General features: G+C 46.0%; 1 protein-coding gene across 1 annotated transcript; it reads left to right on the forward strand.

The window, feature by feature from the left end:
* Positions 1-2598: 2598 nt before the first annotated feature.
* On the forward strand, positions 2599-12171 carry ETFB (electron transfer flavoprotein subunit beta). The gene is made up of 7 exons (XM_078594941.1): positions 2599-2770; positions 6413-6571; positions 7308-7466; positions 8162-8224; positions 8773-8931; positions 9426-9613; positions 11048-12171. Exons 1-6 carry the CDS (start codon positions 2717-2719, stop codon positions 9594-9596), a joined length of 765 nt encoding a protein of 254 aa, XP_078451067.1. The 5' UTR covers positions 2599-2716; the 3' UTR covers positions 9597-9613; positions 11048-12171.
* Positions 12172-15422: the final 3251 nt, after the last annotated feature.

The raw sequence follows: 15422 nt of genomic DNA on the forward strand, positions 1-15422 counted from the left end.
GAAAATAATAATCGGGTTGCTTGGCACATAATAATTTTTAGTTTAGCATTTTCTTCACTTGAAAGGAATAGTCTTTAACAGCAATAATCCACCTGATACCTCAGCACACCAGTGTTGTCTCATTGTGTACACAGGGCACCACTGAGAAGAGGGGTGGTTCTGTCAGGTACTGCGCAGCTTTACCCCGCTACAGAGTCGCACAGGGCGATTTGGAAGTATGGCAAAACCACAACTAAGATGAAATCGAGGCTGGAATTGAGGGTAAATGTGCTTTGTCAAAGCGTTGGGCTCCACGGAGTACCGATTTGACAACTGCTGAGTGAGCGATTCATTCTTGAGTTTGAGCAGCTGATGCGCTCTCTCTTGCTTGCCATGCTCACGTGTTTGGCCAAAATATGATAATTGTGAGTGCAATGGCCCATCCTACGGTCGGCCACGATAATTTATTTTGAATACAAACGATGTCCTACATTGTAATGTTTGGTGTGTTGGCCGAGCAAAGCAACTAAATATCGAGTAACTTCATTTTACTCAGCCGCAGGTGATTTATTTGAAACACTAATCACGTGTATTTATACATTTTTTTTCAACCAACTATACACCGCTTCTGTTTTACGCTCACATTTCACAACCAGATACACCTTTGAAAGAGTGAGAGGTTGAGGCCATGCCAGGCATGTAGATATATATATCGGTGGTGGCTGTAAAATATTTATCGGTAGCGCTATCGGCTCGCACTCGCAAAGGTGCGAGTTCAAATTCTGGTTGGAGCTTGGCTCGGCCCATCATTATCCATCCAGGGTCGATGAAAAGAGTACCACTGTGGGGAGTTCAACAGTGGTTGTCCTATGGATAGACTCGCCCCCACCATAGGAACGTGGAATTCCCACCACTGACTCAGGGCTGTAAATGAGAGGTGAGCACCACCTCAGTGCTCATTTGAGCAAGAATCACTTTGATCACTGGTGACTGTCAAATATCTACCTACAAATTTAAGTCCAGTGTTTGGTCTTTTTATGTTGAAGGGTGTTCTAATTACTTCACAGTTAGTTGTGGACTTCCCACACAAGCGTGACGCACATTTTTCATTTTATATTTCTCTGCGAAGAAAAAAAAAGTTTCACCTCGGTAATGTATCTGCATTTATTTGAGTATTTCTTGAAATATGTATGCTGTAAGATATTCTCACAGATTTTGGTGTGTATTGTTTTTGTCTGGAAAACCGTCACAACACATCAATAAAAATATATATGTAAACAAATCAATAGTAGATATTTTTTCATTTTTTGTTCATACATCTTTTTTTATCCAGGACAAAGAGCACTATAACGAATCGGCGTTCTACTGGGTCACGCTAAGCGAGGTCGGTCTGTATATATACGGTACGGGTGGGGTCTCACCGCCTGTGTATTTGGAGTTTGCGTGTTTCTCTCCCCGTGGTCGCGTGGTTTTTTTTCCGGTCCTCCGGTATTTCCCTCCACATTTAGAAACATGCATTTATATTATGCTGCTGTAAATATCCACATGATACGACACTTTGTTCAGCTATCATTTGTGTCCAGGTCGCTTCTGAAAAATAAGTTAATAGTTCAGTGGGCTTTGCCTGCAAGGATAAAAAATTGTTACGTTTTATTTGTACAGTATATTTTTAAGTAATTTGTTTACCTTTATATTTTTCACTCCTGTCGTGTTTTTTGTTTGTTTATTATTGTAACATTCTGATCCGCCCCTACTGGACATCTATAACAAAAATAACTTCATAGCTCATCGGATTCATCCAGTAAAAATAAGTACAAGTACTCCTCTACTTACAAACTAGTTATGTTCCAGAAGTCCGGAAGTTGATTTGTTCAACTTTACTCCAATCGATTCCAAACATGTTTTACAGCATGTACACTAAACACGGGGAATGGCTTTAAAAGTTGTATAATCTCCTGCAGATGTAGATGCCACTGGTTCTTTATCTTCTGCCCAGGCAGAAATGCTGGGTAATGACACCGAACAACCACCGCCATCTATTGCGCGACGGATGAACTTACGACTCGTGCCCGAACATGCGAATTGACATAACGGAGCAGGTTTGTGCGTATCTCTGAAAGCTCGCAAGTCTGATGTTCGTAAGTCGAGGAGTCCCCACATTCCCATCGTCTCCGCATATTGGGCGAGGGGACGGCGTCGGTGGGTGGAGGGGGGCGGAGTCGGTGGGTGGAGGGGGGCGGAGTCGGTGGGTGGAGGGGGACGGCGTCGGTGGGGGCGGTGTCGGTGGGTGGAGGGGGGCGGAGTCGGTGGGTGGAGGGGGGCGGAGTCGGTGGGTGGAGGGGGGCGGAGTCGGTGGGTGGAGGGGGACGGCGTCGGTGGGGGGGGGGCGGTGTCGGTGGGTGGAGGGGGGCGGAGTCGGTGGGTGGAGGGGGGCGGAGTCGGTGGGTGGAGGGGGGCGGAGTCGGTTGGTGGAGGGGGACGGCGTCGGTGGGCGGAGTCGGTGGGCGGAGTCGGTGGGCGGAGTCGGTGGGCGGAGTCGGTGGGCGGAGGGGGGCAGTGTCGGTGGGTGGGGGGGGGGCGGTGTCGGCGGAGTCGGGGGGCGGAGTCAGGGGGCGGAGTCGGTGGGCGGAGTCGGTGGGCGGTGTCGGTGGGTGGAGGGGGGCGTGTCTAACAGGAAGTTACGTAACTGGGTCAAAGTCCGCACGCGTTGCTGTCAGGAGGAGCGGGCAACATCGTCATGGCGCTGCGCGTCTTGGTCGGAGTGAAGAGAGTCATTGACTACGCCGTCAAGGTACCGGGCGGGACTTTGACGCGGCGGCGTTTCCTCCCCTCCCACCCCAGGCGAGAGGAGCCGCGGAGACCAAGACGAGGAGGGGGTCGGTGTCGAGGTCGAATCATGGTTGGGGGGGTCTCCGGGTGTGTGGGGGAGACGCGACTACCCCACTTTGCCCAGAAGACCGGCACGTCCCCTGACCTTCACTGCGGGCCCGGCCTGGAGAGGGAGGGCCCCGGGAGGGCCTTGACCCACGAGAGGATAGCATCGGAGCCAGAGTGACCCCTGGGGTCATGATCTCAACCCGTCTCTGGAGTTTTGGCTCTTCTCCCGTCTTACCCAGGGTCCTGATCCCGCTTCTGAGGGTTGTATGGTTTTGGTGTTTAGGTCCCTCTCCTATCCAGCTCCATCCCAGCTTTGGGTTTCTGGTTCCTAATATTGTCTGAAGGTCCCGGGTCTCTCCTCTGCTTTCTAGTTTCTCTAATGACCGGGGTCTGAGGAGCCTCCAAAGGTCATCAGTGTTTCGGTTGTTTTCATGGCCCCGGGATTCCCTGGTTGACCGTCACCTGCGGGAGTTCTAGAACGTCACCAGAATCCGAATCATTATTTATACTCAAGGAATCCGAAGAGCCATAAAGCTCTTGTTCACGTGTCCAGTCGGGACGGGTCCGGAATGTTGCAACAACAAACAAAAAAAAACACGATTGGAGTTCAAAGTTTCGGACAGGTAAACAAATCAGGAATAAATATACTATTCAAATACAACTACACTGTTATATATTAGCAGGTTAAGACCACTCATCGATTAGCTTCTTTTTCAGAAACGATAGCTCGACGAAGTGGCTTATCGCGTGGAAATGTCTCGCAGCGAAATAATCGAAACAATCGACCCGAGTTTGAATCCCGCTCACGGCCACCAACACCGGTGACGATTCTCTGAAACGGTCCTGGGCCTCCCCTCGATCGACTCGGCCTCAAATGGGCACCTGATGCAGTGTGTAAACATCGCCACTGGGGAGATAAAGGCGGTCGGGTGTGATGTTGGCCACCCACCCCCCCTCGTGTCCCGTGCCGGCCTTCATAGGTGATCGCAAACAGCACTTGCCCCAACAGTCTGTAAAGGCTATATTGTATGTGGAAATTAGTTTTATGAGTGCTAGAGTGTTTGTGTGTGTGCGTGACTACTGTATATGTTTGTGAATGAGAGTTCAGTGAGCAAGTGTGCGTGTGTGAGGGCAAGCGAGTGTGTATGAGAATGCGAAAGTGAGTGTTGGAGTGCGTGCGAGTCTGAGTGTATTAATGCGAGAGTTTATAAATGGTTCGTGCACTACGCGAGCCAGAGCCAACATCAGTGGCGAGTTTAATCAGCAACAACCACCACCACCAAGTGGCAGTGATGTCGCCACGACGCTTGTGCCAGGCTATGTGCACTTTAAGGCCACGTGAAGTGTCGAAGGCCCGATGGTAGGCGGAGGTCGCGGGACAGATCCAGATGCCATGGGTTGACTGACCGAGATCACTGGAAGATGCACCAGCTGTGCCCCCTGAGTTTTATCAGAACCTGTTCTGAGGCTCACTTAAGTCGACTCAGCCTTAAATAAGTACCTGGTGCGGGGTGGAAGCACTGATAAAACAATAAAATTAGCCCGCCGTGGTTCTGGCCACACTAACCTCTTAATAAGTGCTTATCAGCAGCATTTGTCTCAACATTTTTTTAAGGCTTAACGTGCAATATGGGGTTTGTTGGCCCTACCGCTGCACAAGTGGTAAAAAAGCAAATCTAATATATGGAGCTAAATGTGCCACATCACGCAATGCTGTACAAGATAGATAGATTATTCGTTTCGACCCTTTGAGTCACATCAGAAGCAACCATTACTCGGTTTCCGACATACTTCTGGGACACTTTAAAATTCATTTCATTGTGAAGTGGCATTTGGGAATATTATTCTCAATCAATGAGAACTGTCACCCATCTTGGTTAGGGATAAATGCTCATAAAATAGCATGGCATTCAGATGTACTCAGGCAATTTTCATCAACGCTGAGATGATGCATTCTGTTTTATGTGCATGCAAAACCATTGACTCATTCCAGAGACGAGCCGTACCTTCTAAAATACAATTTCCTTATAAATAACATCACACATGTAGACTGGTTATTTTAAAACTGACTGAAGTTGCGTAATTTGTATAACTGCCCATCTCTGGATCACGTTCCTGCACTTGGCACTGATAGCAACTACTGGGTGGCTGGCGAGGACAGGAGTTGCCAGGCCTAGAGGACACGGCAGGGGCAGCAGCGCATACTGCATCCGCGCTTCATCCGCTGCACCTGCTGAATCGTCGATGCCATTATCTGTATTTTAATGTCGAACCTGGCTTGCTAAACTTGCCACTACCCCTGTCAATGTGGTAATGTTTCAATGAAAGTATTCACTTAATGTCTGGGCATTTACAATGTATGTTGAACTTTTTTCGCATTGTACTTAGGCAACCGTGCTAATCGGTGTTAGGGACGGACAACAAACTCAAATTTCAGATGCTTCACCATGCACGGGTCCACATTCATTCGTTCACTGTTGTACTTTTTTCATGCAAAGTATGTCACCGCATGTTGTAATCATTCTCATTATGATTTTTAATTATGGATACTTGAATTGTGGTGGAGCATTTGGATTGGTGTTGGAGAGAATCTTGAATCACCTTGTTGTATTGGGGTCTGCGTACAGATCACAGGTGCTGAGCATATGCTCTTAAGTAAATGCGACCTATTTACGGTGTGCTGTTTAAACCCTGCCTTAGATCAGCTGCTGTTTATAAACATGATCACAAACACTGTTAACTCCAATCTTACTTTCACTTGTGAGTTTACAAAATACAACACTTCAAGTAAAAAAATACTATTTATGGGGGGAAAAAACATTAATCATTAAAGAATATTTTACAATCAGGTGCAAAGGCTAAGGGGCCATCCATTTAGTTCGTACGCAAAAATCTGTCAAAACTTGACCCCTGCCCCCCTCCCTGTACGCACCCGTACTGTTACACCCCCACCTGGGTATGTACGCTTGATGCAGCCCCCCGAATCCTATCGAACGGCCGATATTTAATCCATGCAGAAACGATCAAGGATGAATAATATTTAACGTGTTTAAGCAAACAGATAGTCCACCGCCGGACTATGTAACTCATTTGAAGGCCAATGTAGACAAATTATCGAGGCTTCACCCCCCTCTCCCCCCTCCATGCGTACGTACTAAATGGATGGCCCAAATGTAGCAACCCTGAAGTGGAATTGTCAATTTTGACGTTAATCCAGCTGATGAAAATCATGGCGATTGCCGCACAGTTAGTGCGACTCCTATGAAAGGTTTTGGGCTAATCGGCCTTCACAGCTCCATCCTACAGCAGCTGTGGTGGCCATTTTCGGTTTGTCGTGATATGTTGTGCATCACGTGTTTTGAGTTGCAAAATTCAAACATTGGTGTTTAACTTATAAGTATATTTAGCATATTTTCCACACATCCGTTGTACTTGCCACATATTACATTTGTCGGTAATTTTTAGCCATTAGTGGGCCTTGTCAACGATGAGTAGCCGGTGTGGGCCCTCTATAAGCCCTGTGTGCAACCTGCTGCCACGTGCACCGCTTCCCCAGATCCGCGTGAAGCCCGACAAGACCGGCGTGGTGACAGATGGCGTGAAGCACTCCATGAACCCATTCTGCGAGATCGCCATGGAGGAGGCCGTCCGCCTCAAGGAGAAGAAATTGGCCAAGGAGATCGTGGCCGTGAGCTGTGGTCCCCAGCAGTGCCAGGTACGGAAGCCGCGATGGTGCCGCCAACCCCCACCCCACAGGCGGTCGTGACACACGCACACGCACTTCGCAGGGAAAGCAAGTGCTGTGAACGCCGAAGCTTAAAAGCTAACAGTGGAACGGGACCCTTCCGATGCAACAGGAACAGGGCTATGGTCAGTGAGAGGGATAGTAATAATGGCGGGCTGCTGGTTGGTTAGGAGTAGGGTTATAGTAAATGAGAGAGTTAGTACTTGTCGCCTATTCGCTGGTTCATACGGATTCGGGGTAGGGCTTGCGATTTGTTGGCAAGCGTGCTGTTTGCTCCCTCTCCCCAGTGGAACATATTATCTGTTCATTTTGTGGATGCTTTTCGATTTTGGTGTTGATATTGTTTTTGGTGGTGGATGAAAACCTTGGAAAAAGGCTTCATGGTTTGGTGGAAATTATACATTAACTCATGCAATGTAAGGTTCGTGCTCTTGACCGGTGCAGCTCCTCTTTCCGAGTGTAATCCACTACTAAATGAAAGCCTCTTCATGCCATGGGGGTTGACCATACTTCACTACCCTAGTCAGCATGGATCGGTAAATGAGGGGAGGCCTGAAGGGACAGTTCAGACATCATTTGCCGCTGACGTTAGCCATAGCCGTGAATGAAACTCGTTGCTGGGTTCCACTTCCGCTCCTCCGCTGCGCTCTTACCAGGCGAACTGGGTTTAATAGGCGACGCCGGGTTGCGTGTGCGAGTTGCTCAGGAGACGATTCGCACGGCGTTGGCCATGGGCGCCGACCGGGGCATCCACGTGAACGTGTCGGGCAAGGAGTACGAGGCCATGGGGCCCCTGCAGGTCTCCAAGATCCTGGCGGCGCTCGCCAAAAAGGAGGACGTCAATCTCGTGATCCTCGGTAAACAGGTGCGTGGAGGTGGCATGAGGCAGGATGATGGAGTGGCTCGCGTTCATTGTACCTGTGTGGCGGTGGTACAGGAGTTCGAAGTGAAACATTGCAGCGCTCTTGTATTCCGTCTGCATAGGTCGGATATATCACTTGTCAGTTGCAACCTAAAGTGATAGAATCTACGTGTTTAAAATAATAAACGTACAGTCCTAAGTCAATTGAACTGCTGGATGAACGTTTCTCCGCACTGATGGTTGCAGCAGTCCATTGACCATACTTGACCAGTCGTTACTGATGGGAGTGATAGCAGAAATCAAACTCATTTTTCATGCACTAAACACTGCGCAACTGCTCCACTCCCCATTCCCCCTCCATTGTGTTTGTTTCATAAAAGTGAGTTGTGTAATGTTTAAAATTAGTGTATAATTGCACAATTTACTTTTGTCTATATTAATTAAAATACATACCACCGGAGTTTTATTATCTCAAGTGATACCCATAAAGTTTGGCCTCCTCAAATGGTGCCAGTTTTTGCTGTGCTCCATGGTCTAAAAATGTTGTCGCTGCTGTTGATGGAAGATCCGTGGTGGTGTTGCATGAGTTGTGTATTATGTAATATGGCCGCGGGAAGAGCTGTTATACTGGTGTTAAGTCATTTGTGTGTTTATGGAATTCAGTCGCTCAAGTCGGCATAATCGTGTCTGCTCCACAGGCTATTGACGACGACTGTAATGAGACAGGTCAGATGACGGCAGCTCTGTTGGACTGGCCTCAGGTACTGCAACCTCGATGTCGCGTCAGTGCTGTCTCCGAGTGCAAGTGATTAATTAACAAAAATGTGATAACATTAAATTATATGCATACCTATATTTTATATTTTCCACCAATTTTTTTCATTCATGCAATGTTATCAAACTGTGTTGAAATAGTAATGATGTTGGGATTTCAAGTCTTTCTGAAGAGGGAGATGAGAACAAAGGAAAGATGATAGTGACCACAGTTATAATGTTTAATTTCCCTGGTGAATCGATGAATTGTCGCGATTCAAGGTCCCACTTTGATTAAAAAAAATATTTTATTTCACACTGAAGAATGCCTGCACCTCGAGTAGCTGCAGTGGTAACGCAATACATTTGTTAAATTATGGGTGCATTACAAATGCAAATAGATGTTGTTGGTTGTTACGTACAGCTTATTATACGGTTTGATACTCAATTCTGATTTGTTACACTCAAGAGTCAATTCGTGTATCGCGAGCTTAATGAATCAGTCGTTCCACCCTCGCCGTAACCCCAGCACCCACGTTGCTCTTGCTATCTGCAGGGCACCTTTGCGTCTGAAGTCCACCTGGAGGGTGACAAGCTGAAGGTAGTACGCGAGATTGACGGTGGGCTGGAGACGATCGTGATCAACATGCCGGCGGTGATCACAGCGGACCTGAGGCTCAACGAACCGCGCTACGCCACCCTGCCCAACATCATGGTAATCTCGCTCTGGCAAAAGCCACCTGCTGAGGCCTGCCATCATTATACTGCTTCACCGCCCCCTCACCACCCATTCCACGTGATTCAATAAATTGTCGTGATTGGCGGTTGCAATTTTTTTAAAGAATTGGTCTCATTATCACAGTTTTGTTCACTCTTATAAACGTAACATGAGCATGTCATTTGCGTAAATTCTACTCGATTGGATGTACTCATCTTGAGTGTAACAACCACTTTTAAGCTATGAATCAATAAATCGTTATATACCTACAGTAAAACATCAAAAAAACCCATTACTTACAAATGAGAACTTACGACTTAGCGAATAAAATCTAGTTTTAGCTTAGGCTGTGGTTCCCGTGGATTTGAACCTCAGAACTAACGTGTACTAAATTGGCATTCAGAAGCAATCACTATGAACCACCAAGCGACATCGTTTTTGTTTTAAAAAAATCCTTAAACGTGTCTCCGGCTTTTTTCCCGTGCTCACAGAAAGCGAAAAAGAAGAAGATTGACATGGTCACCCCGAAGGATCTAGGTGTGGACGTGGCATCGCAGTTGGAAATTTTGTCCGTGGAGGACCCACCCCAGCGGCAGGCCGGCATCAAAGTGGAGACCACCGAGCAGCTGGTGGCCAAGCTGCGTGAAATCGGACGGATATGAGCGACGACGACGTCATGGTTCGTCGCACTTCACCCCCCCCCCCAACACCGCTGTCCCTGTATGTAACCTCTCCAACTGCAGTGGGATTTTCGTACAGTTTGGTTCGGGTTACTTCACTTGACATAAGAGTGGAAAGCCTTTTGAGATGGAATGGTAGTCCACGCTCATCCATTGTGTTATTTTGAAACGGGACTCGTGTCGACTTAGTGGGATTTTGTAAATGGTATGCTGAATAACCAGCACCCAGGGCCAGTAAACCAAAACTGATTCTGTCAGAGGTACATGATTTGGGAATTTTGACCTTGGCCGTGGGCCCCTTATTGTGTAGACAAGTGAGAATGGTTAAGCAATATAGGTGGCTGTTGTTGACAGAATGCCACCGCCCCCAAAAATATCACAATCTTGTGAGTAAAATCCCAATCCGTTGTCTATTTGCATTTGATAAAATTGGTGCAATATTTTAGGACATTAACAGTGGTTATCTTATGGAGATACTGGTTTTTGTGATAGGTATGTGAAATTTAAGCCACTTTTTCAGGGCCACCAATGAACTTTAATATGCTTCACATAACTTTTATTATAATTTTGAGGTGGCATGTCTCTTTTTCAAGGAATGTTACGACAAATTACATGGTTGAAATGTCTTAAATACCCGTTCTGTCCTGGTTAATATTTTAAATCATTACAAGTACAATTTACTTTTGACTAGAACTTACATTAGCGATTTAATTTAACCTGTATGTCAAGCAACAATTTGTGCAGGCACTTCGCTTGGCAGGTAATAGGTCATATCACATTGTTGAATCATTGCAGTCTCATCTAGGATCTAATTTGCTGTGTCACTTCATAGCTTGAGTGTTTTTCCATCAATTGTCCAGGTCATTGATAAAATTGTGACGTTTAAATAAAAGAAAATTATCATTTTAAAAATGCATTTAGTAATGTGCCTCAGATATTTTGGCTAGGATTTGTTTTTTTCTGTAAGGAATCTAAATAAATCCGTGAATGAACAGATGTCAGAACCATCTTTGCCATTGACTTGGATTTTAAAGGTGCCACGTTTTATGATTTAGTTCAGAATAAATCGTGTTATTACCATAACGTACTTTGTAGAATAATTTTCTAACATTTAAAATGTACGAATTAGCACATCATTTATTGGTTGTCCAATATTTATTGTATTTATGTTTGTCCCAGTCTACCTTGCTAAAGCAGTACTGTACCTCAAATGGGTCCCCACTTGGTTATAAACAGGAAGGCACTCATCAGGGGAAAAGACCCAAAAGAGTTGAATGTACTGTATATCATTCCAAATGCTGTCATCGTATCCTTGCCACAAATTTCCAACTAATATATTGATTTTTTTTCAGGAGCCAGTGTTGTCAATATTGCTCAACACTTAATGACCCCAGTACCCATTGGTGGGTGTTTTTTTCTGCTGTGCCCAACAGAAATGTTGAACGTTGTCCTCTGCTCGACAGGAGCGATGGCGAGTGGTTACCAACAACACGGACTGAGGACCCGATTCTCACAACAGCTATTTGGGGCTACTGGGCCTAAAACGTGCCTTGGCTCCAGCAGACACTAAGAAACCACCCACAGTGCTGTTAGTCACTTTGGTTTTTTTGTGGTCCGATGCCATTATTTGTAATCAGATGTTGTCGTTTAGACAAATAAAGTTGACGCGATAATATACCCAGCATTGGATTCGCAGTCCATATGAATCTTTATTAGCATTGAGCGTATCTACCGCAAAGTTGAATCATCTAGAATGGTTTACGTTTCCCTGTTGTACATTGATTGCCACTCATGCCTCAGATTAGTGCGCACCTTGCCTACTAATTTGCACCATTAGTTTTCCTCACTTGGCAGTGTATAAGTTAAAATCTCTGCCAAAGTACAATCCAGTACTGTACATTAAAGCCACCAAATGGGCTGCTCTGGCATGTTTCGGCTGTTTCTTTTCATTTGAGTTGAGTGTGCACATTGCTCTTGATTTGTTGGAGCCATATCAGGATGACGAGACACAAAAACCCTTCATCATTAAGTTCACTCGCGTAACCAAAAGCCGATGCTCAAAATGTTCGTGGCAGTGTTACCTTTGCCAAAATATTCCATGAATAACAAAGATCTCTCAATATTTCTTATCATCTGCAACATACGATGCAATCTATGTTTAGCGTTGCAATTATGCTTGAGTTTATATTAAAATGTAACGTGTTTAAAGATCACAAATGTGTAATTTTTTAGTACTGACCAACTTGAAGCATGAAACAGCTCTCAGTAACAAATATTCGGATACCAGCACCTTTCTTGCCCAGCAAGTGATGGGAGCTTTTTAAGATGACATTTTTTGTCAATGAAACAAAACGCTTAACGTTAGCCTTTCACATTTTTGACTGGTAGCATCTACGCAGCAGCATTTTTAGACAAGAACTTAAGATGCGATGCATTTTAAGATAGGCCCTCAATCTTTTAGCCAGCAAAAAACATTATCGTGTCTGTTTCATTATATCAAAACATTTTGTCGATCGCCCATGTGTTTTCATTTTGCCGTTTAAATGCTGCTGGAATACATTGGTTCAGACTCAATAATTTTTAAATTGAGTTTGACTGCTTTGCACCATCCTTGTCTGTTTACCACAGCATCGCATAATAAATTATGTGCAATGTCGTGGAATATTCTGAAACAAGAATGCAAGTGGATTTTCTCCTGAACAGTGCGAGGTAAAAATGTGGTCATGCTGGCAAAAATCATGAGGACTTTGACAGTGATATCGCCGCCGCACCACCACCAAACCTTTCAACCACCACCGCTTATCCAGTCCCTGAAGGCAGCCAGTGACTTATTGGCAAAGTGCATTGTGTTGGTGGTGTCAGGATAATTTCCAGTTCGGGTTGGTAGTTGCAACCATTAAGCTGGTTTACCTTATAGATCATTTGTATACGTTCATTTTGTAGAGGCTATGCTCCCAACATGAGATCCCTACTGCGGGCTGAGGACTAACAATTATTGGGAGTTAATTAGCATCATGAGGTACAATTTAGTTGTTTAATTTGGTCGTCTTGTTGAATGAACGGAATAAATTACATGCAATTATCACAACATAGGGGAAAAAAACACCCATCGAGGGAGCATTCTGTAAAATTGTTCGTGAGATTCATGCGTGGTTTAAACTCAAATTGTCATGATGTAACCCTGTTGCTGAATTGGTGTGAAGAAGCAAGATGAGAGACTGAGGATGATCTGTCGCATTCCTCCCAAAGAGCGAACTGTAACAAAGTGGAACATTTCACTTAAAACTTTTTAATGCAATCATGTACGGTGACCTTAAACACTTTAAAGTACTGTACTCAGTTTACCTCTTGAAAAGGCAGAGAGATAACCATTCGAAGTGCTTTGTGTTAAGACACATGTTGTATACTAACCCTTCTTCCAAAATTGATATATAATGAATGAAAACACACCAAAGCGCAGCAAACTGCAAAACACCAGGTGTTGTTAAGTAATGAACTGGAGGAGGGCTAGGATGGCAGAATTTGCAACCTTGCTTCAAGGAAAGATAAGGCCTGATAAACGGGCACATGTCACCCGTGCAGGCGGCAGAGACAGTGGGAGAGTCAGCCAGACATAGTTAAGGCAAAAAGCCCAACCATCCTGCATGGTTTTAAAGTAACGTCAAAATTCGAAATTCAACAACAGAGTAGGCTAAATTATCGATCCTCGCGCTCGCTCAAATTGGAGACCAGGCTGCGAGCTACATCAATGAACCATTGCCCATTTGCTAATCCAATACTGAATGTTAATATTACTGAAGTCAAAACAAATTCTATGACCTCAGCACATGGGCGAATAATAGGGCAGTGTCATCTCAAAGGCAATGGAAGGGAACAGAGGCGCCTTTGTCTAAATCACAACCACAGAAAGCCAGGATCATCACTGATTGTGTGTTTAGGGATTCCGAGCTAATTGGAACACGTGCACACAGGGAGGAGGTAGAAATACGCCTTGTCCTCCTGCAGCTGAGGGAGCTGATTAAGAATAACACTCCCAGAGCAGAAGGTTGGATGACCACAGTGAGACGAGAATAAGAGTGTTGTGTATCTCTCGAGGATGCAGACTCAGCTGAACAACAAGGCTGCGGGGGTCACCAGAAGTTCGCGTTCGCCTAGTTAAGACAAAAAGCTCAATTATTCTGTATTGCTATTAAAGTAACGTTAAAGTCGGAATTTAACAACAGGGTAGGCTAAAGTTATTGATATGAAATGTTATTTCCATACTTTAATACTTTATACAACTCGACCCGAAGCATATGCGGGATGAATCACCACCAGGTCGAATATAAAATACATAATAAAAGAGCGATGTTAAACCCAGGGTCGGAGAGAAAGGGAGATCCCGGCCGTCTTTGTATCCCCGCAGAGCGGGATAGGAGTGTGTATACGCTCGGGGAAACACCTCCACTTGAGTCAAGCACCACGATGGGAAACGACAGACCTTAGGTTACATACAGAATCATAACTGTGAAATGGTAAGGGACAAATGTTAAAACTTTTTAACCATTTCTTTGTGCGTCGGTGAGGGTCGGAGGGAGTGTTGCCCCTCCCTCCAGGTGGTGCAACACGGACAAAGACGCCTATGAGACGATTTGTAAACGTCTGTTTGGTTCATGAAGAAGGCCAGACAAGAGATAATATCGCACCCAGACAGAGAGACGACTGTGAGGCAATTTGTAACACCTGATTGTTTGCTCGTGGATTTTATGGAGGGAGTATGACAACGGAATATACCGTGGGTGATGCACACAAGGACATACGGACGTACGGACACACACATGGACACACCTACCTACGGACAGATCCTGACACAGCAAAAATCGGAAGAAACCCCGCCTTGTGGGCAGGATCCAAAAGGGATTTTTCGGCATAAAAGAAAGGACCCTGAGCATTGGAAACCAGCTCGACCGGGAGGGTCGACTCAGGAGCGAGCTGCGACCAGCGGGTCGGCTCGACTCTTCAGCTCGTCTGGGACTCAGCCGAGTTCGATCGGCTCACCGGAGCCGGCTCTCGGGGCTCGACTCAAGCGGCTCCCCATCTCCTCTGCAGGCGGGCAAGACCCGCTTGACAGCTCAACTCGGCCTGCGTGGGTCAACCTCTGCCGAGTCGGAGGTCTCTGCTGCCGCCGGAGTGGGGAGGGTCGCGGTTTGGCGACGAGGCTCCGTGCTCACCCTGGTCGACGACCCAACACTGCACGCTGCGAGCTGTGGGCGCCACCTACCGACCGGGTTCCGAACTGCGACAGCATATCAACGGGCATCCGAACCAGTTCACCACGGTGACAGGGGAGCGACTGATACGTATCACGCGCACCGCCCCCTCACCAGACGACCACCAGGCGTCTGTTTGACATAAAGAACCGACTCCGAACACTGACTATTCAAGACAACTCTTACCACTCAAACACACTCGAACCCATAAGCCATCCGTGGATGTGAAGGCATCACAACGAGACCGAGTGATGGCCATCCGTCGTTTATAAGTGTATTCGTAATTTTTATCTTTAATATTTAGTGGGCTGTACTCTTAATCGCATAAATTCCCAACAGATCCATCAATACGAATTGATTCTTGGCACCTCCTTCCGCCGAGCCACGCTCACGTGGGGAGTGGTGGCCCACCAGATCCTTATCAGGTGATCTGGTCCCCAATTAGTAAACTTGGTATAAGATAACGATCTTCGGAAAAGGAGCACCGTCGCAGGCCCTTACTCCGAGCCATTCTGTTGTCAGATAACCTGCCGATGTATCTGTTGAGATTGGTGCCTTT

This window comes from Lampetra planeri, chromosome 5 (genome assembly GCF_965212315.1).
Source record: "Lampetra planeri chromosome 5, kcLamPlan1.2.h2, whole genome shotgun sequence".
NCBI classification, from domain to species: Eukaryota; Metazoa; Chordata; class Hyperoartia; order Petromyzontiformes; family Petromyzontidae; genus Lampetra; species Lampetra planeri.

Bases quoted from the DNA above. Each gene is read 5' to 3' on its own strand.
- ETFB (XM_078594941.1), top strand. From the start codon at position 2,717: ATGGCGCTGCGCGTCTTGGTCGGAGTGAAGAGAGTCATTGACTACGCC. The intron at 6,572-7,307 runs GTACGGAAGCCG...CGAGTTGCTCAG, and splicing joins GTGGTCCCCAGCAGTGCCAG to GAGACGATTCGCACGGCGTT. The intron at 7,467-8,161 runs GTGCGTGGAGGT...TCTGCTCCACAG, and splicing joins TCGTGATCCTCGGTAAACAG to GCTATTGACGACGACTGTAA.